We start from the raw sequence: 26,505 nt of genomic DNA, 5'->3' as shown, positions 1-26,505 counted from the left end.
ATTGAAAATATTACCGATTATACTTTTGGCATTTACCTCATTGACCTATTCTTGTCCCTCATTGTAACAACAGCTTTTCTTAAACTGATCTGCAGAGCTTTGCAACAATGTCAGTCAAAAAAATTATATTTTATCAATATATGTCTTAGTGATGCATCCAATATAATATTTATGTAAAACAATTTAATAAAATTGTATTGCAGTGTTGTAGTCTTATTCAGAAATTTTACTTGTGGGGCTTTTCCACTACATGTTTCAACTCTACTCTGCTCGATTTTTTGGGGGGTTTTCAACTGTGGATAGATTTTAGTACCACCTTGGCCGAGGTTCCAAGCGAGCCGAGCCGATACTAAATGTGATGTCAAAACCCTGTAGATCACTTATTGGTCAGGGAGAATAGTCACTGGATTTCCGACATGGGACATCAACCCGCTAGTTTTAAAGTTTGCAACAGTGATAACAGTATCATTTGTTCACGCGACTTTTGAATTCTGTAAAAAGAAATGGTTGTGCGCAAAACCATGCCATGGTCAATAAACGAAGTGCAGACGGTCCACTCGTTAGCGATGAGTGAAATTAAAAAGTCTCTCAGGAAGTGTCTCAGCTGTTGGCCGCACACGGCTACCACTGGACCTACCAACAGTGTAGGGAAAAGTAAAAAAAAACTAAAAAAGTGACTACAGAACCATCAAGGGAAAGTGGAAGTGGTTTGACCAAATGGACTCTATCTAAACCAGCGAGCAATGAGAGGGGAGAGTGCCCTAGACTCGATGGATGGAGGATGGTATGTTTTGTTATGTTAACTCTATACTCTAATTGAAAGCCTCACTTTATTTAGTTGACCAGCTACTGGAAGCATGCTTCTAAAACAACCAGGCCAATTTAACTGTTACACTTGTGTAAAATCACCATGCAACAACTACTTTATGCAGCACAATGAGCTGGTAGCTAACGGCTAGCGGTTGTGTTATTGTTTTGGTCAGTTTGTGTTATGTTTAAGATGATGTCATGGCAGTAGAGGCGGTGCAACTATGACGATCAGCCTATAATCCCACCCACGTTGAGTTTAGGCGAGTCGAACCGCAACGTGCAGTGGAAAAGTGCCACATATGCATTGAGAAATCTCAGTGTGATTAAGGCAGTAGAAGGAAAGTCCCTCTTTACAGTTAAAAGATCCTTTTTTTTTTGGTGACATTTGAGCTAAAGAAGCACCATTTATAAAACCATTGTTGTCAGATTTTACTACTGATTTTAAATATTATATTTTATCGTTATCTTGATTATACCATACCTTATTGAGATTTAAGTATTTCCCCATTCAAGTAGATAGAAGCTGTACTTGTATCAATAGAATTATTTTCCCCATTAGGTGAAAAAATTATGGCTGCTGAGTGACCTGACTTTGCTTTAAAGGGAATTTGGTCTAAATGCTCTACTTAAAGCAATGTCCTCATTAAGAAAATCAGAATCTTTGCTAAAAACCCGGGGGCTGCACAATTTTAAAATGCTCTTTTGCAAACCTAAAGGTCAGTTTTCACTGAGATTGACAAATGGCACATAACATTTGAGTAATTATTTTGAAAGTTATTTCTGCAAGTGACTTGTTCTGAGTGAAGCACCTTGTTAACTGAAGGTTCGGTGTTTGGGTTCTCCTAGATGAGTTAGTACAGCATACAAAAGGCTGTGATAGAATTCCACAAAAAAGGGCGGCAAATGCCTCCTGTCAGCTAAAACGACCCATTAAAGAAGTAAGAGCAGGAGAAATGCATTTCCCAAATTGAATGTGCAATTTACAGTCAGCTCTAACGATGTTGACCCCTCACACACTAATGTTTGCCTGCAGCCATGGGCCGTCCCTCCGGATGTTTTATCACTCCTATTGTCGAGCTATCTATTTAATTGAAAGAAGTTAATTGAATGAAAATGATCAACTAAGCTTGTATTAATATTGCTAATGGAACTTTCTTCTTGGCCGTGTTTGGAGAGGGATGTCACCATAGGAGTTTTGGAGAGACCCATTAAGGCCTGCACTTAACCCGATGTGCTAATTAAGCAATGCTTATTCATTCCACTTAGACAAGAAGAGCATTCGGACCCCCTGTCCCACATTGCCACAGCAGCAGAGTTTTTCTATTGCCATTATTATGGACTGTTAGCGTTCCTTGGTGAGAGATTGATTGGTATTTTCTAGAAATGGCCAGAGGTTTGTTTGACACTCTAGGAGAAAAAAAAAAAGACATTGAATGGGATGTAGAAATTAATTGCCCAATGTTTGAAGACAATGAAATTAAATCCCCAATTGGTGTTTTTTATTTATTTTATTTATAAATTTTTTATTATTCATTAGAAGCATCTAGCCTAGGCTTAGTCCATAAAACGTTGCCATTTTCTCGCCATCTCATCATTGTTCAGTGCATGTTTCTTCTAAGCGGCTACTAGTTAAAACTTTATGTGACATATTATGGATACAGAGGCCTCTAAATCGAATTCATACAAAATCGAACAACGAACGGTTGTGAAGTCATTTAGAACAGAATCTGGCCAAAAAGAATGTGTTTTTTGCATTAGTTTCATTAGTTTGTAGTAGCTCACCTGGGTGAACTTTTAGGAAAACTTGGTGCACGTCATCAGTAGGTGTGACCTATGTTTGTGTAGAGACATTTTCCAAGGCCAATTTTTTTGTGATTCAAGCCTGAAGGGCTATCAACAACTCTTTTATGTATGTTTTACACTGTGAAAATAGCTTGTATATGACCTAAATTCCATGATCGTCAGTAATATGTATTATGGTGTAGAATTAAAAATTCCTCAAGAAATATGTATGAATGAACCTGCCGTCATCCAAGTTTCATGTTCTTTCCGACCACAAAGCACTTAAATGCGACATATTCATCATTTTCCAAAACATGCTGTTATAGAGTGTTTTTGAAAGTCTCTGTTTTTGGTAGAGTAAAACGCCATTCCAGTGTGGAAGAGAGGTGTAAATGTAGCAAAATCGATGCATTTCCAGTAGGGCTGCAACTTACAATTATTCTGATAATCGATTAATCTAACGATTATTAGAGCGATTATTCGACTATTCAGCGATTATTGCAATGCTTATTAACTGATTATTCAGCTTGTGCCCGACTTAAATGGCTGTATTAAACGTGCTTACTAACAATAAAGAGGACAAAATCATCTTCTAAAAATATCTCTAAATGACATTCACTGAATTAAAGACATTCACTTTTTATTAAGTTTAATTCAGTAAAGAAATTCACTGCAAATTCACTCTTGTTTTCCATTTAAAAATGTCAAACAAGATAAATTTACTTGAGAAGCATCATATAAGATATTTAGACTTGCTTTAAGAGAATGTATCTTAAATATAAGTGTATTTTTTCACTTGGTTAATAGTTCTGCGAGTGCAGTAAATACAAAATACACTTATATTCAAAATCAGTTCTATTAAAGCAAGTCTAAATATCTTATGTGCTGCTTTTTTTTTAAAGGATTTTTAGATCTTTTAAAATAATTTTATTTTTAATATTATATTCATCATTCTCAGATAACAATTCTTTCTTCTGCAGTATAGCTGCTAAAGTAAATGAATGTTGTTTTAAAGGAGTTTTGAATATTTATATTGGAAAACAAGCCAAAACAAAAACAAATCAAAAACATATTTTGTTGCAGTGTATAATGGGGTGAGCTGCTGCTCCAGCTCCACTTATTCCACAATGAGAGTGCTTCTGTAGTTTCTTTATTTTTGCATTATAATTCCTTCATACTTTGCGATCTACATCACCTGAAAGTGCATCTGGACTGTGAGCTATGTTTTTTTTCCTCTCCTCAGTCAAGCGCACCATCATTACAGTTTAATGTGATCCCATGTTACATTAAATGAGATCAAACGACTTTTCGACGATGACAATTTTTGTCTACAGTTTTATTTTATTGCTGACGCTGTTGATAACATTGACTAATCGTTTCATCCCTACTTTCTAGCTGAAAACATATTGGTGATGCATTTTTGTTAGTTGTTTTCACAAGGGTACTAATACTGTTCTTAAATGTGCTGAACATTATGTTTTGGATGTGTGTTATAAAAGGTGATTACCAACCTTGTGAAAATGTTGAAAGCACGAGATATTCGAAGACCTTTCTGTCCATCGGGTCACTGGCTCTCTGATGAGGTCAACATCAGGGCTGACAAGGTAATTTAAGAATAAAAATGTGTGTTTTAATACTTGTTATAGAATTATATTTGTTTTACAACAGAGGGATGAAACAGACTGTTAAAGTCAAGAATCTAAGGACAGCAGTGTTTTTATTAACAGTAAATACTTGATTAAACTAGATAAAGGCAATTGCAGAGTCCTTGATTAGTGTTACGTTCTGTTATTGATTGGAAAGTGTTCACTATTTAAAGAATAAATGCTATTTATTTTGAATTGAAATGTGATGTGCATGCAAAACTGTTTTGTGTGTTGTAGGTGACTCAGCTCTATGTGCCCTCTGCAAGACATGTGTGGAGAGCAAGGAGAATGGGACGTATTGGACCGCTTCAGTCCACATTAGATGGTAAGATTTGATTTGAAGAACAACCACGTGTGAATCTGAATGCGTGTTTATGAAGTGTCAATTTGTTCTAAGTGCCTAGAAGCCTCCAGTGTTATGGAATGAAAACAAAATGTATGAAAACAACAACAAAATAAAAAAAACATAGCTTAACTTTCATGAAGCCATTTCATTACAAATCACAACACAACAATCCAGAGGGTGTTAAAGTTAAGTAGCAACCATGCATCTGATATTTTCCATGCCACCCTTGAGCACATGTGCTTAAAAATTCAATTAGCCAAAGGCAGGACACATCTGGCTGCCTGTTTGTCTGGACCTTTTTCATTTCCCTAAATGGACTTTCGAGGTAGTGACGAATGGCTCCTGTATTGACCATGCTACGCCATATTTCTCTACCAAGATGTCCCCTTGATGGCGGGTTGGTAGAGAGAGAGAGAGAGAGAGAGAGAGAGAGAGAGAGAGAGGACTGACTAATTGAGTCCACTATTCTAGCAACGTATCAGATGAATGACACTCCTCATCTGCTGTTACGGCAGTTTTTTTGTAGGACAGAGTTTTAATACAAAACAAATGTCTCCGTAATGGAGGGAGAAGACAGGTGGATGGGAAAATCGCTGCTGAGTTAATTAAAAGTGTGTGGTAGGAAAGACATAGGCTGAATTGAGCGACCTTTAATGGGATGGTCTGTAAATACCGCATTCAGCAAGGCTAGAAGTAGAGCATACTTAAGGTAGCGCAGGTTTACAGAAGCAAATAAATTAGATCTTTTACAACAGACACATTTAGACCCACAGTCAATGTCTTTGTATAAATGAGATGTATATTTTATTTCCATGTAGTCAATTCTGTTGTAAAGGACATATGCTAATGTAAACCAGGATAAGGTGGGAAAGCATTTCTGAGGGTTGACTAGTAGTATATCTGTCTAGATGACGAATAGTGAGTGTTAGAGATTTACTGTCAACAGGATGGATGAAGATTAGAGGTAGACCGTTAGTGGATTTTGCCAATACCAATAACTAAGATGGTGGTGAAAGGCTGATAACCGATTATTCGGCCGATAGTTTTAAAATTGATTTGAAGTGTCCAAAAAAAATTATTGTTCTTTCCTTACAATGACGGGCACAAGACAAAGAGTCTTAAATGAATAATATCCCAGATGCAGTTTATTGTTCAACAAAAATCCTGAACATAACCAGAACATTTGGTGCATAGCACAGGACTTTAAGTATAACAAACCTGAAACACAACAGGGACTCTTATTTAGAAATTCCGAAATGATGATAAAACGATCGACAACTATCACCATAGATTTTTGCCGATAACAATAGTTGCAAAAAGCAACTATCGGCACTGATTAATTGGTAAAACCGATACATCAGTCTACCTCTAATGAAGATGAATGATTAATAAACTAATGGGAAGACCCCTTACTGTAAAAAAACACGTTGGGTTGGGTGAATCTATTTTCATAATATTTGTCGTTTTTTTTGTATGGACTTTGATAGGAGGCGTAAGAAGAATTGTAAAATGATACAAGCCAGATTTTAAACTCTCGTTGCCCACATATGAGAGCCACAGTTTAATATGTACACTCAATGAGCACTTTATTAGGAACACTATGGTCCAAATAAAGTTAAGAGTAAAATATAAGATGTGGTCTTTTGCTCTTGTAGCCCATCTGCCTCAAGGTTCGACATGTTGTGCATTATGAGATGCAATTCTGCTCCCTACAATTGTTGACAATTGGGAGTTGTTATCTGAGTTACCATAGCCTTTCTGTCAGCTCGAACCAGTCTGGCCATTCTCTGTTGTCCTTTCTCACCATCAAGGAGTTTCCATCCTCAGAACTGCTGCTAACTGGATGTTTATTTGTTTTTGGCACCATTCTGAGTAAACTCTAGAGCCTCAAAATCCCAGGAGATAAACAGTTACAGAAATACTCAAACCAGCCCATTTGGCACCAACAATTATGCCACGGTTGAAGTCACTGAGATCACATTTTCCCCCATTCTGATGATTGATGTGAACATTATCTGAAGCTTCTGATATTTGCATGATTTTATGCACTGCTGCGACACGTTTGTTTGATTAGATAATCGCATGAATAAGTAGATGTAGAGGTGCACAAACTGCTATGCCATGACTCCCAACATAAATGGATATATTTAATGATGATAGTTTTAGAGTTAAAAGTTTTTTTTTTTTTTTTTTTTATCTGGATGTTTATTTTTTTTTGTAAAGAAATTTTGTGAAAGACATTGCAGGGCTCGACAGTAAGGACTGGCTGATGGCCAGGGACCAGTGTGAGAAACTAGGGGTCACTTGCCCGATCGGGCCAGTGCTGCATTTATAACATTAGTGCAAGCAAATAACAAGCGAGAGAGCACAATAATTACACGGAGCAAATTAAGTCTTCTAACCGAAGAGCGAGCATGAGTTTATTTATCTCACAAAGATGTGCAAATGCATAATATACTGGACGTGCCAAGGCACAGTCGTGTGCACGCGCAAGGTCGTGCAGACACAGAGCGCACTCTGCTAGCACTGCCCTCGCTCTTTTCCAAGTGTCTTAGCAGCAGCTATTACCAATGTGTAGAAAATAGCAGGAAAAAAACTCACTTAATGAATTTTGTAGTGGGATTTAACGTCTTGTGCAAGTATCCCCACACATTCTGTGTTCACAGTGCGCAAAATCCACACATTTTTAATTTTTACATGTTGGTGAAAATTAGTAAGCCACACATTGGAACACAAGAAATTAACAGTTTCTTTCTATAGTACTGAAAATCCATGTCTCTCCGTGCATATGCCTCATCATCATCTCTCTCTGTGCAGCGTAGACTGTTGCTCTCGTAAAGGGACAGAGCGCTACTTTTATTCCCATTTTTAAAAAACAAAACATTTTCTCTCATTAATTCACCTTTAGAGATGACGTGCCGAATGAGACATAATAAACTTTGTTAAACCCCAGTTATACACATGTCTGGAAATCACGAGCTGCTCAATATCCAACATGTAAGTATACATTTAATTAGGTAATGTTTCAAAATGAAAACATTAATTCGACATGATAATGGCGTTTGGCTCGAAGTCCTCGCAGTGCATAGTGACCCGCCTCAATCTGGGTGGTGGAGGACGAATCTCATTTGCCTCCACGTATGAATCCATGCATCTTAACACGTGGCTTGTTGAACGTGTTACTGCAGAGATGCAGCGCTTGTGGAGGCCCACGCTATTCTCCACGGCATCCACGCACAACTCGCCACACACCCCACCGAGAGCGAGAACCACACATTATTGTGACCACATGTGACTCTCCCCTCCCTAGCAACCAGGCCAATTTGGTTGCTTGGGAGACCTGGCTGGAGTCACTCAGCTCACCCTGGATTCAAACTCACGACTCCAGGGGTGGTAGTCAGCGTCTTTACTCGCTGAGGGGGACATTTGTATTAAAAACATAAGATATGTAAAAAATATATATCTTCGAACATATTTTTAAAGCCATGATGGTAAAAACAGCTATTTTTCATTTTTGTGTTGGGGGCAGTAAAAATTTTGGCAGGGCCAGTAAAAATCTGAAGCACTGGCCCAATCGGGCCAGTAGAAAAAATTCTTAGCATTGAGCCCTGCATTGTGTGGAAAATAAAGGCTAACAGAGATTTGCTTCACTATTTTTGTCCCCTTTAGTTGGACTACAGCCTCCACCACTGTCAGTATCAGAGGAGAGACACTTGGCTATCCTCACTGAATTGCCCTTTGTTGTGCCCTTTGAGGAGAGAGTGAAGGTAAGATAGCCATCACTTATATAGATATAGTTCTACTGTATTTGGACTGTCATGCAACACTTGTTTTTAAAGTTTTCATCTGTGTTTTGAAAAGAAAGTAGAAAAGTAAATTTATTATATTTTCCCAAACCCTTTTATGTTTTTTGTTTCAGATTTTAAAGGGATAGTTCACCCAAAACAGAAAATTCTCATCATTTACCCTCATGCCATCCCAGATGTGTGACATACTTTCTTCTGCTGAACACAAATTATGATGTTTAGAATAATATCTTAGCTCTGTTGGCCTTTTCAATGCAAATGAATGATGACCTGAATGAATCAGTGAGAAACAGATCAATATTTAATTTATTTTTACTATAAATCTCCACTTTCACATTATTTCACATTTTGAGTGGAGATTTATAGTAAAAAAAAAAAAAAAGAACTTAAATATTGATCTGTTTCTCACCCACACCTATCATATTGCTTCTGAAGACATGGATTAAACCACTGGAGTGTATGGATTACTTTTATGTGGCCCTTATGTGATTATTTTTTTTGGAACTTCAAAGGTCTTGTCACCATTCACTTACATTGTGAGGACCAACAGAGCTGAGATATTCATCTAAAATCTTTGTTTGTGTTCAGCCAAAGATGAAAGATTCATACACATTTGGGATAGCATGAGGGTGAGTAAATGATGAGAGAATTTTCCTTTTGGGGTGAACTATCGCTTAAAGCACAATCGAGAAACTAAATGAGCACATGCTCTATATGCAAGCATTTGGGTATATACCAGTATGTGAAGTTTCTCAGCTAGACATTGTCTCATAATGTCTTTTAGATTTTCCAGAAGTTGATCTATGCTGATAAGCGGGAGGTGCAAGGAGAGGGTCCTTTTATGGATGGCGTTAACCTCACCATTCGACGGAACTACATCTATGAAGATGCATATGATAAATTGTCCCCTGAGAATGGTAATCAAGGGAAAATTTACCCCTCATTACTCTTAATTATTATATTAATAATTATTTGGTAAAAGAATGTTTAGCATACCAACATTTTAACAACCCTTCTGGGTGTCCCTACAGTTTTAGTATAACAACGTATTGGATTGCAAATGGTTTGTGATGGTAAATTGATTGTTTACTGTGATTCCTTAGTACCAAGTATAAATTAATGACAATAAAATGTAAATCAGAAGTATTATTTATGATGGCCACCAACATCTTTTGGTGTGGGACAAATACAAATGATTTCTTACATTTTTCAAACTAGGCAATTCCATTAAGATAAAGGGCAATTGTTTCAAACAAAATTATTCCTAACAGCTCTCAATAAAACCTATTATGATTTAGGGCTAGTTGTCTTGTTGATTGTAAGAAATTGTGGTGTAATAAATTATTTTTAGTTGTGTAGCACAAGACATTTTTTTTTATGTGACACATACCTGTCAATTTTTGTGTTAATTTTTGCTCAAATCTAAAGTATAAACCTTTTACAGTTTAAAACTATAATGTTTGGCAAATGTTTTATGATTTAAAGCCAATGCACAGAGACAGCAGTTAATCAAATGTGTCTGGTTGTTTTGGAAATATTTTCTCAGACATAATTAAAATAGGATGCATAAAAACACCTTAGATCAATTTCTGGTGAGGTTTGTGTTCTGTGTGCTGGGGTTATTTAGGTAAGAACTGTGATGTGCTGCCATAATGAAGTGTATGATTAAAAGCAGTGGTTGCAGTGATAGACGGATGTGTCTACGATGCTGTTGTAGTTGAGATTTATGATCAGTAATTAATTTTCCTGAAAGATGACCTTTTTGATTTGAATGTAGCTCAGGTCAGTGTGAGCTTTCAAGGTTATATATTTAGGGGAATATAATTTGTCTGCGTTCATGTAACACATGCCAGTTTTGGTTTCACCTCTCTCTTTGTTTAAATAAAGGAGCAGTTATTTGGCTAGCATTTCATTTCATTGGGGAATAAAGTAACCAGAACATTTGTATTGCTACATACATTCATAAACAAGTTTTCATTTTGAGAAACAAAATAAAAATACATGTATTTTTTCAATACTCCTCTGTTCAATCTAGACCACTTTAAAGACTTGTTAAATAGTCTTGGAGTTTTGCATGTTTCAAATGGCCTCTCTCTGTTTATTTCAGAGCCTGATCTAAAGAAGAGAATCAGGGTTCATCTGCTCAATGCTCATGGGCTAGATGAAGCTGGCATTGATGGTGGAGGAATATTCAGAGAGTTTTTGAATGAGCTGTTGAAATCGGGTTTTAACCCAAACCAAGGCTTCTTTAAGACAACTAATGAAGGGCTTCTCTATCCAAACCCCACAGCAGAGATGCTTGTGGGAGAATCCTTCACCCGCCACTACTACTTCCTTGGCAGGATATTGGGAAAGGTAAGGCATATTTCCAGAAATTCACATAATGTATTGCATATCCACACCTTGATTGGTGTGGCTATTCACTATAATTTACTAAAAATGTCTTTATCTATTCAATGTAGACCATATACAGCAAGTCAATTTTTTGCACTCTTGCAGTGGCTCTTCATTGGATTCTCTCTTGCTCTTGCCCTCTTTATTGTCTTCGTCTGTCTTTCATTCACATACACACTCAAACACAAACAAGGTCATCTGGATAAATGCTGAAGTTCAAAGTTCAGGTTCAATCGGTGGTCTCAGGCTGAGTGGCTTAATTACCATTATAGATTTTATGCATTTTATTTATGAGGTCACTGGAGTTTAAAGTTTATTTGTGACATTTGATCCAAATAATTTTTTCCTTGTCTAATATTATGTAAGATCATTTTGGAGATAACCTCTAAGAAACCTCATTCAAAATATTATAAATTTATGGTCACTTGTAAATTGAATAGTTTTCTCACAATTGCATTACTTTGTCCAATTGTGTCATTTTCTAATTTAGAAAAAAAGAATTTGCTGCTGGAATGTTCAGGTTCTAAGTTTTGCAATTTGAGAGGATCATGTGTTTTTATGTATAGACATACTATACAATGCTATGGCATAATCAGCAATTATAATACAAAAGTAGACATTGTCAAAGTATATCTGGAGTTGACATCAAATACAAATAATAAGAGGTTGACATGCCTCCAATGAGTCATACTCCATCTAAAACAATTTTTACATTTTAATTATTTTAGAATTATAATGCTGATGGTTTTATGACCATGTTAAATGAAAGACTGCATGGTGAACAAACTTGAATGGTGACAGGATAATTGCACCTAAAATATACACTTTCCAAACGTTCATATGAACTTTAACCTAAAGACTTTGTGTTGATTCATAATTAATCAACACATAGCGTTAATTAACATGGTATGTGTCAAGTAGCCACAAAATGTTGCAGTAAATAGGTAAATTAAAATTGTATCAACATGTAGTTAATGAACATATGTCAAGTAGCCACATAAAGTAGCACTATATAGGTGTTCATTAGGAGGGGGACGGAAATAATTCCGTTTATATCACATATATTGAGATGTACAGCTGGCTGCAGTAAAGGTACATGCTAATTTCTTAGGCCATTTAAATGGTTCATAATAAGCTGAAAATGTTCTACAATAAAATCATTGTTACTAACAGTTCTTATTATTGTCTGGCCACAAGGAAAACAAGACTCTTAATTACACCTAGTGTTTTCCTATTATGGTTACTCCCTGACTCACATTGTATTGATGCTATTATTTTGGCCATGTCTTGTGTGTCCGCTAGCTGGTATTTATTAGCCACTAATGTTTTTTAAGTTTCATTAATGCGCTGGCCCAGGATTGTTTATCGCAAAGCGCATTGACGGGGGAAGGGTAGATGAATTACCTCATGCCAAGAAGCTTGCTGCTCAATTAGTCTACTCCATTAGCCCATGATTCCCCATCTCTGTTTGTGTAGCCATCGCATTTGGCCATGGACGCTAAATCAGTTTGCACCATAAATAACCAGCGCTGTGTCGCCGGTAATAGAGTTTTGATCTCTTTTACAGTCATGGGCATCAACACCACTTGTGAAGAGGTAATTCAGGCCACTTATTACAAAGCTATAATGAACACACACATACACACACTTTGTATGAAGGAACAGGGATAACTGAGCTACTCTGAAGAATGACTAGCCTCACCCCTATTTTCCTGATCTTATTCCATTCAATTGCCCCACTCCTTCGTAAGGGGCAAAGCAATTAAGGTGAGGAGATTGATTTGAATTTGACTTTCAATTAACCCTCCTTTTCTCTCCATAAATATGTGAAAGCGTGGCAGAGAGAGTGGAATATTGATATTTGTTTAGTGCTGTTATAAAGACGACATATAGATTAGGATTGCATCACTGTTACTGAGTGCCGGCTTCACCACAGACACACGCACACCATATATGGCTGAATGTTAAAGTTAATGTTAGAGCTTTTCATATTCATTGTGTTTTCCATATAAAGCAGGCTGTGTTCTGCCTAATTTCTCCTTTTGTAAACCATGGACGAATTAAAGTCATAGTGGGTTGATTGTAAGGAGATGAGGGTGAGTAAATTATGACAGAATTTTTATTGCTGGGTCGACTTTTCATTTCACATCTTCAGATTTAATAGAGTTTGCCACTGACAGATCTAGTTAGCAGGCCCACACGAAATCAGCGCTTGCAGAATTCTCCGGAAAGCTCCACAGATTTCTACACAAGTGTGACAGACATGATTTACAAACCTCTACACATCCCACTGCCCTTGTATTTTTTCATGTATAAAATCTTTTGGCTAATATGATAAAAGAATCTCCTCACCCTTGTTTAGAATTATACTGGTGAATATTTTTCACATGAATACTCCACAGTCCACACTTGCCCTCAAATACAGACTGACTTTCTCAGTCACACACATTATTTAATGAAACATTACTGTTCTGCAGTTCAACAAGCAGTGCTTAACTGTGCCTTTACAAAGGGCAACAGAGAGGAAAGAGAAGGTCAGAACTCCTGATTGATGGCAAGTGTGTTTGAAACCTGTTAAATTTTTTATTGATTCTTAATGCTGTAAATTAACAAATTTATTTGGCAGAAACAGAAGGCAGCTGCTAAGTTGTTGGCGTTTACTCTCCTGATGGTGCCACAATTTGCATTAATTGCGTTGCCACTGCACTCACTTATATTAAAATGCCCGGCCATTCATTAATCCTTTTTATCCCAAGTCATTTTGGCACAAATTCTGACAATAAAAACACATAAATAACTTGAAGGTTTGAAAAATAGTTGTGCGTCATGCCACCATATGCTTATTGCGGCCTCTTCCCCAGAGCAACGTTATTGATAGGTTTCAAGAGGGCACAGCACATATGTTCCCACAACAGGGCTCATGGGAAGAGTGATGCTAAGTGAATTGTTTTGCATAAAAAATGTTCCATGTTTGAAGATGCACAATTAACCTGTGTTTAGAAAATGCTCTGATTAACAGCCTTTGTGTGTGTTTTAGGTTCATGCATTATGGAGATTTGGGAAATTTATAATCCATTTATCTTATGTGGTCGGGGGATTTTAGTACAATCATTTATTCAAGACCTGTATATTTTAATGTCCTCGGATATAGTCTTTTTAGGACTAGTGCAGTACTTTAGCTTTTATGACTCACCATCCTTGTGCTTCTTAATGGAATGACAACTTAAGGATACAACTGATGTTCTTGAAGTTTGAGCTGCTTAAATATAAGGTGTCAGTATTTGAGACGGATTAGCCCACAAGATGAATATATTGTCACATTGATTTTGCCATCTATTTAGCTCATTGTGGCTGGCTGCATATTACATATTTAATACTCCTGGGGGTCATCCTTGGTTAAATCTCACTCTCTCTTTCTGACGCCCTTTCCCCCAGGCGCTGTATGAAAACATGCTAGTGGAATTGCCATTTGCCAGTTTCTTCCTGTCGAAGCTCTTAGGCACCAGTGCAGATGTGGACATCCATCATCTGGCCTCTCTAGACCCAGAGATGTATCGAAATCTGCTTTTCCTCAAGAGCTATGAAGGTGATGTGGAAGACCTCGGCCTTAACTTCACAGTGGTCAACAATGACCTCGGGGAGGCCCAGGTGAGACACTTTGTTTCTCGTCTTTGAGCTGATTTGCTTGACTTTTGTGTATGTTCTCTCTTTCCCACTCTCTCCCCCTCTCCCTCGTTCGTTCTCTGGCATTGTTAATGATTGATCTAAGTGTTGTTAGTCTTTGCTGATGGAGATAAAGCACGTCTCTTTCTAGACCTCTTTGAAAGAACTTCTTTGTTGACCCGCTCAAACATACATGCTGGAAGGAATCTGCTTAGCATAGCATTAGAGCTAATCTCCCAGCAAAACATCTAGTAGTGCCACTCCTCACCACCAAACCTATGAAAACTACCATAAGTGTATGGAGGGCAATCATGTATTCTCTTCACGTTTGTTTGAAATGTACATCAATTTGAATTTCAAAAGTGTTTTGTTAACTTCATATTCTCACATGTTTTACTTATTTACTTATTTTACTTTTTACTTAAAATCTTTGTCTAGTATATTCATCTTTTATTTACTTTCTCCCTAAAATAACAAGGTAAAAGCTTGTTGTGAAAAGGGTGTCAAGCACATATGGACTAATTTCCTCTGTGTTCCTGAAATGCCTTCAACACTTTCCTTAGCAGCTGTACTTTTCCACTTTCTATGCAGAATTAAACCATTACTTAACCCAGAAAACTGCTCCGTGAGAACAGGAACGCTTTTGGCACGGATGGTGCCTGTCACACTTCCATCTATTTGTTCTTTCTTCCAGGTGGTTGAGCTTAAACCAGGGGGAAAGGACATCCCGATAACTACAGCCAACAGGATAGCCTACATCCATTTAGTGGCCGATTACCGTCTGAACAAACAGATCCGAGCACACTGCTTGGCCTTTCGGCAGGGCCTGTCCAACGTTTTCAACCTGGAGTGGCTGCGCATGTTTGATCAGCAGGAAATTCAGGTAGCATCTCAGCTGGAACACACACACAGACACAAACAAACATAGACTCATAGGAGATGTGGGAAAGGGGTAATGAATGGACATGCATTCAGACACAAACCAATCCATTGTGTCTCTAATTAAATGTACTAGACATATGTCCATGTATACTTTCAGGTACTGATTTCTGGTGCACATGTGCCTATCTGTCTGGAAGATCTGAAGAGATTCACTAACTACTCAGGTACTATGATTAATTGGTTTATTTTGGCCTTATTTACTAGTCTTTATTTCTATCCAGAGGTGTTAGATTGTTATACATTTTTTTATGTATGGACCCTTTTCACAGACATGATATGACGTGTTTTCGCCTTTTTTAACTACATAAATGTAGCAAACTTTTTATATTTCCAATTGTAAATTATAACTTTGTACTTTGTATTATATTACACTGGAATACGTTTAAAAAAATCAGTTACCATAACTGTGATGAGACTTCTAACACAACTGCTGAGGGAGTGACAGAAAATTTGGTCTGTTTCTTCTTCTTCCTGCTGTTATCCTGCGCTGGATATTTGTATCTTCTTTTGCAAAGATATGAAAGCATAATTATTTAATTTTCTTTTGTTGTTGGAAAATTTTAATGAACTATGATCCCCCATTCACCACCATTTTAGTTTAGCTAACTGTGACGAGTTCCAATCCGAGTGTGAAAAGGGCCATTCTGTATTTAGTAGTAAGGGAAAGTCTAAGCATGTACAGATCAAGTGTGAATATTTAGTATATTAATTATACACATTGTCCTGGCAACTTAGGAGTGCATGTTTATTTCATTTATTTTATTTTTATTTTGTAGTGCTGTTAAAAACAGCTTTTCCTCTCAAACAGGATGTAAAAGGCAAACATTTTTCAACCATTTTTGACACCAGAGACATATTGTAAACTAATTTAATGCTCATGATGGCAGATCCACAGAGCAAAGTTGTTTTTAGAAGAACTGTTTTAAATAAGATTATAAGAAACAAACATAATCATTCTAGGAAATTGTAAAGTAGAGTTTTTGAATTCATAAGTACATAAGTGATTGAATTCCTGCAGGACCAAAGTATCTAACCTGCTTTACTTGCCATCTAGTTTATAAACTTATCAACAACAGTGGTTAAGCTTTTAAGCTTTGTTTTGAACAGATACGTTTCAGAACAAAACTGAAACATGTATTAAATATAATGTCCTAGAGGTAGAGGTTATTATTAAATAACTTATTCATGTATTTTAAGGTGAAAGGGTGAGAACTAAAATCTTTTAATGATTGAACCCATAGACACTGATTAACATCCCAATTAACTTCCATTTGAGGAGGTCAAAGGCAGAAATCTCTACATTGACCAATCTGCATTTTTATTGTGTAATTCATTTAAACAGAGTGATAGCATCCCATAAACACTAATGCCCCGTTCACACCGCAAAAGACATTGTCGCTTGGTGTCGCTAGACCGAATCTGTGTTGCTGGTAGTCTCTCCTGTTGTCGGTTTAATGTTATTGGTGGACTGCACATCTGGCCATAGTAGCTTTGGAAATTCTGCTTACAGATTATACTGCCATTAAAACTAAAGATATCATTTCTAATTAGTCAAAAAATTAGTTCTATTGCCTCTAAAAATGAAAATTTAGCAGGTGAGAGTGGTTCTATATAAAGAGTAGCAGTGTTCAATGATGTGTACAAGATGAATGATATATCACTTGGAATGCCTACACTGTTTTCCATGCATCATTTTTAATAGGCTATATCATGTATGCGGTTATAGACAAATTATATAGAACAGTGAAATTGCTCACAGAAATGTTCAACTTCCACATCTTGCCTCCCTGTCTGGAGACGGATGATGTGAGCTCCACTCCACTCACTCTTATTGGTAGTTGCACCCAAATGTAGCTTGTCATTTGCATAAAGTTAAACTTTTCTCAACTTTGTCTTGCCGATCGGCGCGGAGATCTCCGTCACGAACGGTCACTTAAACGTGTCGCCGGAAGTCGCCAATGAATGGAATCGTGTTGCTTTGTTGCGCAATGTCGCCGGCGGTGTGAACAAGGTTTTAGAGATGCTGCAAAGATTATCTGACAATTCAAATATGGTTGTTTTATTTCTCACATTTACATTCTGAGATAATTCTTTAACTGCTTTACTACTCAGGTGGTTATTCAGTGAATCATCCCGTGATCAAAATTTTCTGGGAGGTGGTGGAGAGCTTCAGTGACGAGGAGAAACGCAAACTGCTCAAGTTTGTGACAAGCTGCTCGCGGCCTCCGCTCTTTGGCTTCAAGGTCAGTCAATTTGGACAAAAATTTAATTTTTTTTACTTTTACTAAATTTGGGTATTTCTCTAGGTGGTATGTTTATGCTTTGAATACATCTGAGGGTCAGTTCTGTTGTGTCTGGACTTGCTTTAAGGGACAAAAATGAAATGTACAAACACGGCCCAACCCAGTGTCTGAGCTGCATCAGTATGACTCCCACTTCTGTTATCACACACTGAGTTCAGGTGAAGTTCATACTGGCTCGCACCTGGTGATGATTTTGTCCCATTTTCTATATTTTTATTCAATAAAGTTATCAGTTCCTCACCACAAAGAAGTCTACTCCCAGCAAGATGTGTGCTACCTTAACGGAGAAATAATTAAATGAACGGTACATGTTTTGACGCAGCATATCATCGTTAATTTACACAAGGTTGTATGAGCAAACACGCTCATTGTAACAAATCATTTTCGCATTATAACCATTATCAGGATAGGGCTTATCTTGGTCTCTGTTTGTGCTAGAGAGTTTGTGACCCCTAGCATTGTACTGTTATTTGGTGCTTTGCCAAATGCCACTGGGTGTGTGAAGTCCATCTGACTGAATAAAAAAGTTATAAAGGGGCTCTTAGTCAGAGCCTAGCGAGCTGCGCTCATGACATGTGATACGGTACACTGTGGGTGACCAGAGTTCAATTCCCAGCTTTTGAGGTCCTTTCCCGATCCTGTGCCCTCTCTTCTCCCGTATCGTTTCCTGTCACCTCTCCACTGTAATCTGTCTAATAATGCACAAAAATGCCAAAAATAAATTATAAATAAAAAGTAAAGGGCCTGTTAAACTTGGAATGGCTTTCTCCTGATATTGACTGTATCAAGTGTGTTATCAAACGTTGCTAAAACTGTCAGCAAAAGATGTTGATGAGCAAATGGTGTATAAGTAGAACAGTGAAATGAAAAAGAAATATCCTCAAATATGTGTTTTTATGCTTTCCTTAGACTAACCAAGGACAGTAATTGTCATTTCATTGACTTTATTACATATTTTAATAGCAGCCATTAGTTTAAAGCAGATTACTTTAGCCTATATGAATCTGGGTGGGGGGGGAAATCATGGCTTCTGATCAATTCCACAGCTACGTGTTACTGCCAAAATTAAAGTGGGGCTGTTTAATGAATTTGACTTTGGTGCTGCAGACAGACTGAGGGACGGATGGAAATGAGTAAGGGAGGAAAAAGACGAAGAGAGACAGATCAAGGGGAGATGCCCTCTCACCTCGTCTGCCTCTTCAGCCAGCTCAGCCTTAATTAGGTGCCGTTAAACACCCCAGAATTCATTAGGGGAGAAATAGCCCTGTCAGAGTAAGCTATTTAAAAAAGATGATGGATAGCCTTTTCTCAAAATGATGGCTCCCACTGTGACACTTTCTCGACAAGCAACGATACTTTAATACCTTAATTGTTAGAAAAATTGGCTCGTTAAAGCAGGTTTAATCAGGTTCATTTTGGGGTTGAGCCTTGCGCGCATGTGGTTATAGGCCCCACAATTTTTTTCATTATCTTGTTTTTCTTTCAGCAACCTCATAGATCTGAAAAGCTGTATGCCCAGCTGTTGCATCTGTATGATATCAGGCTGTTTTATGTGTCCTTCCTAGACCAGTCCTTTTGAGGTTGTGGGCTAGGCTCCTCAGCATTCAATACTAGAATGAGATGGTCTAATAATTTCGCATGGCAAACCCTATGCTTAGAACCACGTGATATTTTACTTTGTTTAGAAAACACATATACTTCAGAAAATGAGAAATATGTCCTTTATCTTTCAATTATTTTAGCCTTTTTTTATATTCACAAATCTAGTCACTCAAAAAAATCCTTTATATAATACATTTTGCAACACTGCAAACACTGCATCTTAGAATTTATATCAAAACCCTTTCAAATATATAAAAAAAAAAAAACGGAACCCTAGACTTTTACGGGGGAAAAAAAAAATAGAAAAAACTTTTAAAGCATTTCAAATTCATATAATTGCTCTTTTATTTAGTTATTTTTTTATGTTTTGTATATTTTAATTTGTATGGTCTCAACTACTTGCCCTTCTTATTTTTATTTGACATATTGTCATGGCTGCAAATGCAAATAAATCTTGAAGTAAAGAAAAGCATGCATAACTGCGTTAAAGATTTACGCCTGTTTTTTTTTATATAATTTGGGACATGTGCAAGGGATTGTGGGTGATTGAAGGACATGAAGAATGCATTTGATGTGATGCATCCTCCAAAATATGGCAGATGAAGGCTGCAAAACGAGGCTGCCTTCCATTGTCCTCACAATTGAGATGGACTTCGACGGTGCTTGATAATGTGGCAGCCGAGATATCCAGTTTAATGAGGCTGCTACCTTCCGATTGAGAACCACCCAAAAGCTAATTTGGTATCTTTGGAGTGTGGGGTTTTGGAAAGAGGGGGCATTGTAAATTCAACAGCACAGCTTGTGGAAATTCTAGAATGGCTAATATCTGTCTCCTCCAAAGACGTTAAGGCAGTGTTATTAAAATTCGTGAAAAATGCACATTAGAATGCAAAAACTGTGAATTCGAATTTTAGATGCGTTTTAAAGTGCTGAAGATGATGAGGTCTTCAGCCATTGTGTCTTGCTCTCTTATCAAACTTTCGCAGCATAAGCAGTGCCTTTTAAAATGCTGTGTCATGAAAGGAGTTCAATTTCAAAAAGTGCATCTCAAGATTCTCGCGTTCTATTCCATTCTGTTCCGCTCCGTCTAGCGTCTTGTTTGAACATCCCCTTTTGCAGCACTGTGCTTAGATGCATGCCGTTACTATGGGGAGTTAGAGGCAAACAAATGACACTTCACAACAGATTTTAACTGAATACCACTACTATCTCTGAATATTACTACTGTACAAACAACTGTAATGAAAAACACTGTGGTACTGACGGAATTTTGAAGCTTGAGTACCAAAACGAAAATCTAGAGTTTGCCACAAACTTGCCACTGATATTTTTCATTTGCAGCAAATTGTCCATTGTTGCCAAAGGTTTACCTCTACAGGTGAAGATCTGCAAATATCTGGCAAACATTTTTGAATCAAAAACTCATTTACATGTAAAAATAACGAGTGACAAATTTGTGGCTAGTTTAGATTTTTTGAATGGCACAAGTATGCATAGAACTATTGATTCAAATGTATGGATATAAACTGGCTCAATCTTTTGATTTAATAATTTATAGCTTTTCCCCCTAATTGAAATAATGCCCTTACAATTTAAATGTAATTAGAATTAGTAAAAATCTAAGTAAAAAAATGTAGTTTCTCAGCAATGTTGACAGCCCTAAAAGGCATGTTTTTTTTTCTTCATATGTGTTTTGCCTGGTAGAGTAATTGCTGCTCATAAGACATGCTTAATTAGGTACACTCAGCTTTCTCTTTGTGTTTAGGAGCTCTACCCAGCCTTCTGCATCCATAATGGAGGCACTGACCTGGAGCGTCTCCCTACGGCTAGCACCTGCATGAACCTTCTCAAGCTGCCTGAGTTCTGTGACCCTCAGCAAATGAGGAACAAGTTACTCTATGCTATTGAATGCTCTGCTGGCTTTGAGCTCAGCTGAGAAACGAGTCATCTCCTTGATGGTCTTGGAATCCAGACAAGAAGCTACGGCTTTTGTCATGGTGACCAGATAGGAAGGGACCAGAATGGACAGACTGTGTCTCTGCTGTGATTCTGCAGTGATTTGCAGAAGGTGTTGGGAAATAAAAACAGAGGACAAAAGACAGAGAAATCCAGAAGGGCCATTTTAAGTTGTGGTATGGAATAGTACTTTATATGCTCAATTTTATTTTTATTTAAAAGAGACTGAACTTGTGATAATGGAACAGCAGTTGAAGCGGCATCCCAGAAGGCATCTGGTCAAAAGCACTAACACTGAACAGGAACATCTGAATGTTGAAGATACAGTGGACAACAGAATAAAAATGGCAATGCAAAGATTACCTGTAGCTTTTCCTTCATTCTTGATAGTACATTTTTAAGAACCCGAGTTTTACATTTTCAGCTGCTCTGTCAACATAGTGCAGCAAATATTGAGTGTTCGCCAATAAAGATGCATGCATTAGTCTCGCTAACTCAAGAACAAGCTAAAACTAAAGCTTCTACATTATATCAGCATGCCTGAATATAGGGTCACACCACATTAGCTGTACCAGTAAAAATGCACATTCCTTTATACAGGGCCTACAGTGTAGCATTTGCTGAATATTGAATGAATAATTTTCCAGTCCAAAACTTATTTTATGACTAATGTTCCTCCAAAAAAGGAGTTAAATAGGTAAGAGTCATGGCAGTTCAAACCTTGATGTGTGAGGTTAAAAAGGGTGAAAATGGTGTATTGTCATCTTGTTTTAATCATGGTAAAATAATGACTTTTTACTGAAAGAATGGTCTTTCATTACACTTGGAACAAATAGGTATTTTTTTAACAGCACTGTGTAATAGATTATTCCAGTTTGCTAAAATTACATTTAAGAGCAGTTGCAACAATCAGGCCTGTTTTTGAGATTTCAGGCCTCAAGTTTATGTCCGTTCTGTTTATCCCCCCTCCCAAAATAAAGTCCACACTTGTGGTTATGCATTTTGTAAATGCATAATGATGCTGGTATTTGTGCAATAATGCAAAAATTGAGAACATGCAAGTTTTTTCTAGGGTTTTTAATGTCTGACAAACGTGTAAATGAAGGAAAGGTGTAACTTTGAAGCCAAGGCCTGCCTACTGGACACTATTCCAGTATCTTTCTGTAGCACTTAGCAATTCAGTAGTATACTGAAGAGAATAGTATTTTCTGTCAGCATCCTCAAGTTGCTTTTTGCTGCTACTTACTGAATGTGTTCAGCATGGCTGCAAGAGGACATGTTGATGGGTTGGAAAAGAGCTGATGATGGATATGTGTATGTCAACTTTTAACGTGGTATTCCTTCATGGTATTTGTATAAACATTCTCTGTGTCATTCTGTTTGGCAAGAACAGCCCAGCATCCATGCTGAAGTAAATTAGAATGACATCATACAAACAGGTGCTGAATATCTGATTGTTTACATGCATTGATGTGAAGAGTTTTTGTCTTCTTGGTGATGAGCAAGGACAAGGAGTTGTGTGTAAAGATGTAAGTTTGCAGATTTTTACTTTAAATGTATGTGCCCTAAATGATTTTTTTTTGAATGACAAACAGCAGTGACAAAGAAATGTGTTAATATGTACCAGAGTGTATGGAAATGATTAAATCTGTTTCGAGTTTGTATTTGCATTGGAGATATCTGCATTTGTTTTGTTTTTTTAAGTTGAACATGAGAAAAAACAAAACGTTGATATCGAGAATCTCTTTCAAAATGTTATGGCCTTTGACATATAATTAAAGAAACGTCAAGTGATGGAAAAAGAAGGGAGGTTGCTCAAGACCACAGATGCATTATCCGTACAACATAAATTAAGGGTGTGTGCATTTGACATAAATCTAATAGGGACCTGCTATGAGAGCAAGAGATGGTCGGAGAGCAGGGAGATCTTTTATTCCTCCTTGGATCAACTCCATATACTCCCCCACCCTTGATCTGAATCTCACCCTCCTCACATATGCACTATCTAGAATGACTTGAGTCTCTAGACTCCTCCTCTGAAGAATCTTCAGCATTTTAGCAGCAAGCTAAAAAAAAACTTGTTCTATAGCTATGAGGGATTGATCTCAATTATGAGGAGATTTATTTGTGCCTATTACCTTATAATGGATTATTGCTCGCAAACTTAATGCCGCTGGAAATCAATCATACCCATGCGCAAAGATATACCAAAGGTATTTTAGCTTTTAGAACTGTTACTATTGCACTTAAGGTCAAATCATTTCACCCCAGACTATGAAAAGTTAAAAGATTTAATTTAAGAGAATTAAGAGGAATTTGTTGTATAAAACCTTGATATTAAGAAGGTCTGATAGCATTTGTAACTGAAGCGAGAAGAGTGTGCAATGTACTGTAATCTACGTTAATGAAATAAAATGGTATTATGGGGTGTGTGGAGGGCTGGATTGTAAGGGGTCCTGCCATTCCCCCTCATCAGCAAATAAAAAAAAAATGACATGTAATTTTTCTGTTTTACAGATATTACATATCCATACATGTATACATTTAAACATTTCCTTGTGCCCTGAACAGAGCTCAGAGACTGAAGCCTTTATATTTTGAGAACTTGATTATCTGTCTTCAATATTTTTAACAGTGCAATAACAATAGTAATATTCATTCTGTCAAATGTCTTAAGCTAAAAACCTGAAGAAAATTTCATAGTGTAGAACCACAAAACAAGGAAGGACCATGTTGCCCTTTCAGGACATCTCTGTCAGTAAGATATTATAAATACAGATGCTTGCAATAATGCATTAATGGCATTTTTATTATGTATTATTATAAATATAATTCTTTTCTTTTACACTAAGCAACTACTGCCTTTTAAGAAAAAAAAAAACTTCATGAGCAATTAATGTCATTTTAAGATCCAATGGCGCCTCCCTGTGGAAGTTTTTGAGACACTTAGAAAGAGCTGTAGCTGAACTAGAGACAGGGTATTTTATACATACGCACAGTGAGGTTCAAAAATCTGAGACCACTAAACTGCATTTACATTGAGCTTTAATTCCAGAAATTTTATATATATATATATATATATATATACACACACACACACACACACACTACTGTTCAAAAGCTTGGGGTCACTTCTCTTTCTTTTTTTTTCACATTTTATAATAAAAGTAAAGTCATCACAACTATGGAACTATGAAATGAAACTATGGGATAACCTAAATGGAAATATGGGAATTATGTTGTGACAAAAAAAAATCAAAAATCAATAAAAACTGTGTTATATTTTATCATCTTCAAAGTAGTCCCACTTTGCCTAGAATTTGCAGACATGTACTCTTGACATTTTCTCAACCAACTTCTTGAGGTAACACACTGGGATGTTTTTAAACAGTATTGAAGGAGTTCCCATCTATGTTGGGCACTTATTGGCTGCTTATTGGCTTCTTAATTATTTGGTCCCAGTCATCAATTTAAAAAAAGTTTTTTTTTTTAAATACAATTCTAGTATTTTAATCAAATAAATTAATATGGTGGCACAATTATACTTTTGTCTACAAAACTAATTTCAAACTTTTAAGCATACGCCTTCAGATCAAAAGATTTTTAAGATCATGAGAAACATTTAAGGCAAGTGACCACAAACTTTTGAATTGTACCAATTTCATATATATATATAAAAATCTAGACTGGCCCCATTTCCAGCAGCATCACTCCAGCACCTTGTCCTTGAGTAATCATGCTAAATTGATAATTTGGTACTAGAAAAACACAATTTAAAGCTATTTGATTCGTTAAATGAAGCTTCACATTGTCTTTGTGTTTGTTTTTGAGTTGCCAAAGTATGCAATAGATTGGCATGTCTTAAGGTCAATATTAGGTCAAAAATGGCAAAAATAAAACAGGTTACACTAAAAACTATGGAGTGGTGGTGGTGTAGTGGGCTAAAGCACATAACTGGTAATCAGAAGGTCGCTGGTTCGATCCCCCACAGCCACCACCATTGTGTCCTTGAGCAAGACACTTAATTCCAGGTTGCTCCGGGGGGGATTGTCCCTGTTATGAGTGCACTGTAAGGCGCTTTGGATAAAAGCGTCTGCCAAATGCGTAAATGTAAATGTAAACTTATCAGTCAATCATTGTTTTGAGGAATACAATGCTTGAGTCTGACTGTACACTACAGTCTTCAAAGACAAAGGACAACTGGCTCTCACAAGGACAGAAAGAGATGTAGAAGGCCAGATGTACAACTAAACAAGAGGATAAGGACATCAGAGTCTCTAATTTGAGAAATAGATGCCTCAAATGTCCTCAGCTGACAGCTTCATTGAATTCTACCCGCTCAACACCAGTTTCATGTACAACAGTAAAGACTTAGGGGTGCAGGTCTTATGGGAAGAAACAGAAAAACAAAAATAAATGTTTATAGTGGGCAACGAAACAGATAATTGGAAAAGAGTGTTATGGATCTTAACCCCATTGAGCTTTTGTGTGATCAGATAGACTGTATGGTGCGTGAGAAGTGCCCGACAAGACAGACACATCTATGGCAAGTGCTACAGGAAGTGTGGGGTGAAAAGCCACCGGAGTATCTGGACAAACTGACAGCTAGAATGCCAAAGATCTGTAAAGCTGTCACAAATCAGATCGATATCTGATTTGTGAAGTGGTCTAAAAGCAATAACATGTCAAACAGAATTAATCAATGGGAAAGCTTCAAACACGATTCAATCACTAATTTATGGGCACAAAGTCTGTGTTGTTAAGTGACGACTTCATGCAGCCTATACCAGCCAGTGACTACTGCCTGAAGCATTTCAGTCATTAGACTACCAACACAGGACTGAAAACTACAGTACACTTCGCTGACCACTACCTGCATCATTCAGTCAATTTAGGTAATATTTTGAATAAATGAATATTATTCAATGAGCACATGTCTAATATTACACATACTATGTAAATAGATAATATTTACAATAATTATAATGCCAGAGGTAATATGGGTTTAGAATGATACGAGTGAGTAAATTATGACAGAATTTTCCTGTTTAGGTGAAGTTTCCCTTAAAAATTTACTCACTGATCTAACCTAAAGAATTATGACAACACTGTTGTTAACAATGTTCTTTTAATTGCCTCAAGAAGCAGTAAGTTTGCATAAATATTGAAGTGTATTGAAATGTCATTTACAGTGTAAATTTGATTTTCCTGTAACATAACAACACAGTTAATTAATTTAGATTAACTTTAGTTAG

At 36.9% G+C, this 26,505-nt stretch overlaps 1 protein-coding gene across 1 annotated transcript in view; it reads left to right on the top strand.

Annotated features, from left to right (window-relative positions):
• Positions 1 to 23,265, top strand: part of LOC127653138 (ubiquitin-protein ligase E3C-like) — a 40,098-nt gene extending 16,833 nt beyond the window's left edge. Inside the window, exons 15-24 of the mRNA XM_052139693.1 lie at positions 4,092 to 4,196; positions 4,476 to 4,563; positions 8,254 to 8,351; positions 9,175 to 9,307; positions 10,498 to 10,745; positions 14,220 to 14,432; positions 15,142 to 15,330; positions 15,487 to 15,553; positions 17,502 to 17,632; positions 21,060 to 23,265. Of these exons, the coding sequence (XP_051995653.1) occupies positions 4,092 to 4,196; positions 4,476 to 4,563; positions 8,254 to 8,351; positions 9,175 to 9,307; positions 10,498 to 10,745; positions 14,220 to 14,432; positions 15,142 to 15,330; positions 15,487 to 15,553; positions 17,502 to 17,632; positions 21,060 to 21,230 (1,443 nt within the window). The 3' untranslated portion in view covers positions 21,231 to 23,265. The remainder of the gene's footprint in view (positions 1 to 4,091; positions 4,197 to 4,475; positions 4,564 to 8,253; positions 8,352 to 9,174; positions 9,308 to 10,497; positions 10,746 to 14,219; positions 14,433 to 15,141; positions 15,331 to 15,486; positions 15,554 to 17,501; positions 17,633 to 21,059) is intronic.
• The last annotated feature ends 3,240 nt before the right edge of the window (positions 23,266 to 26,505 follow it).

The sequence above is a fragment of the Xyrauchen texanus genome, chromosome 2 (genome assembly GCF_025860055.1).
Source record: "Xyrauchen texanus isolate HMW12.3.18 chromosome 2, RBS_HiC_50CHRs, whole genome shotgun sequence".
Taxonomy (NCBI): domain Eukaryota; kingdom Metazoa; phylum Chordata; class Actinopteri; order Cypriniformes; family Catostomidae; genus Xyrauchen; species Xyrauchen texanus.
Note: the sequence above shows the minus strand (reverse complement) of the source record. Positions and strands in the feature narration are given on the sequence as shown.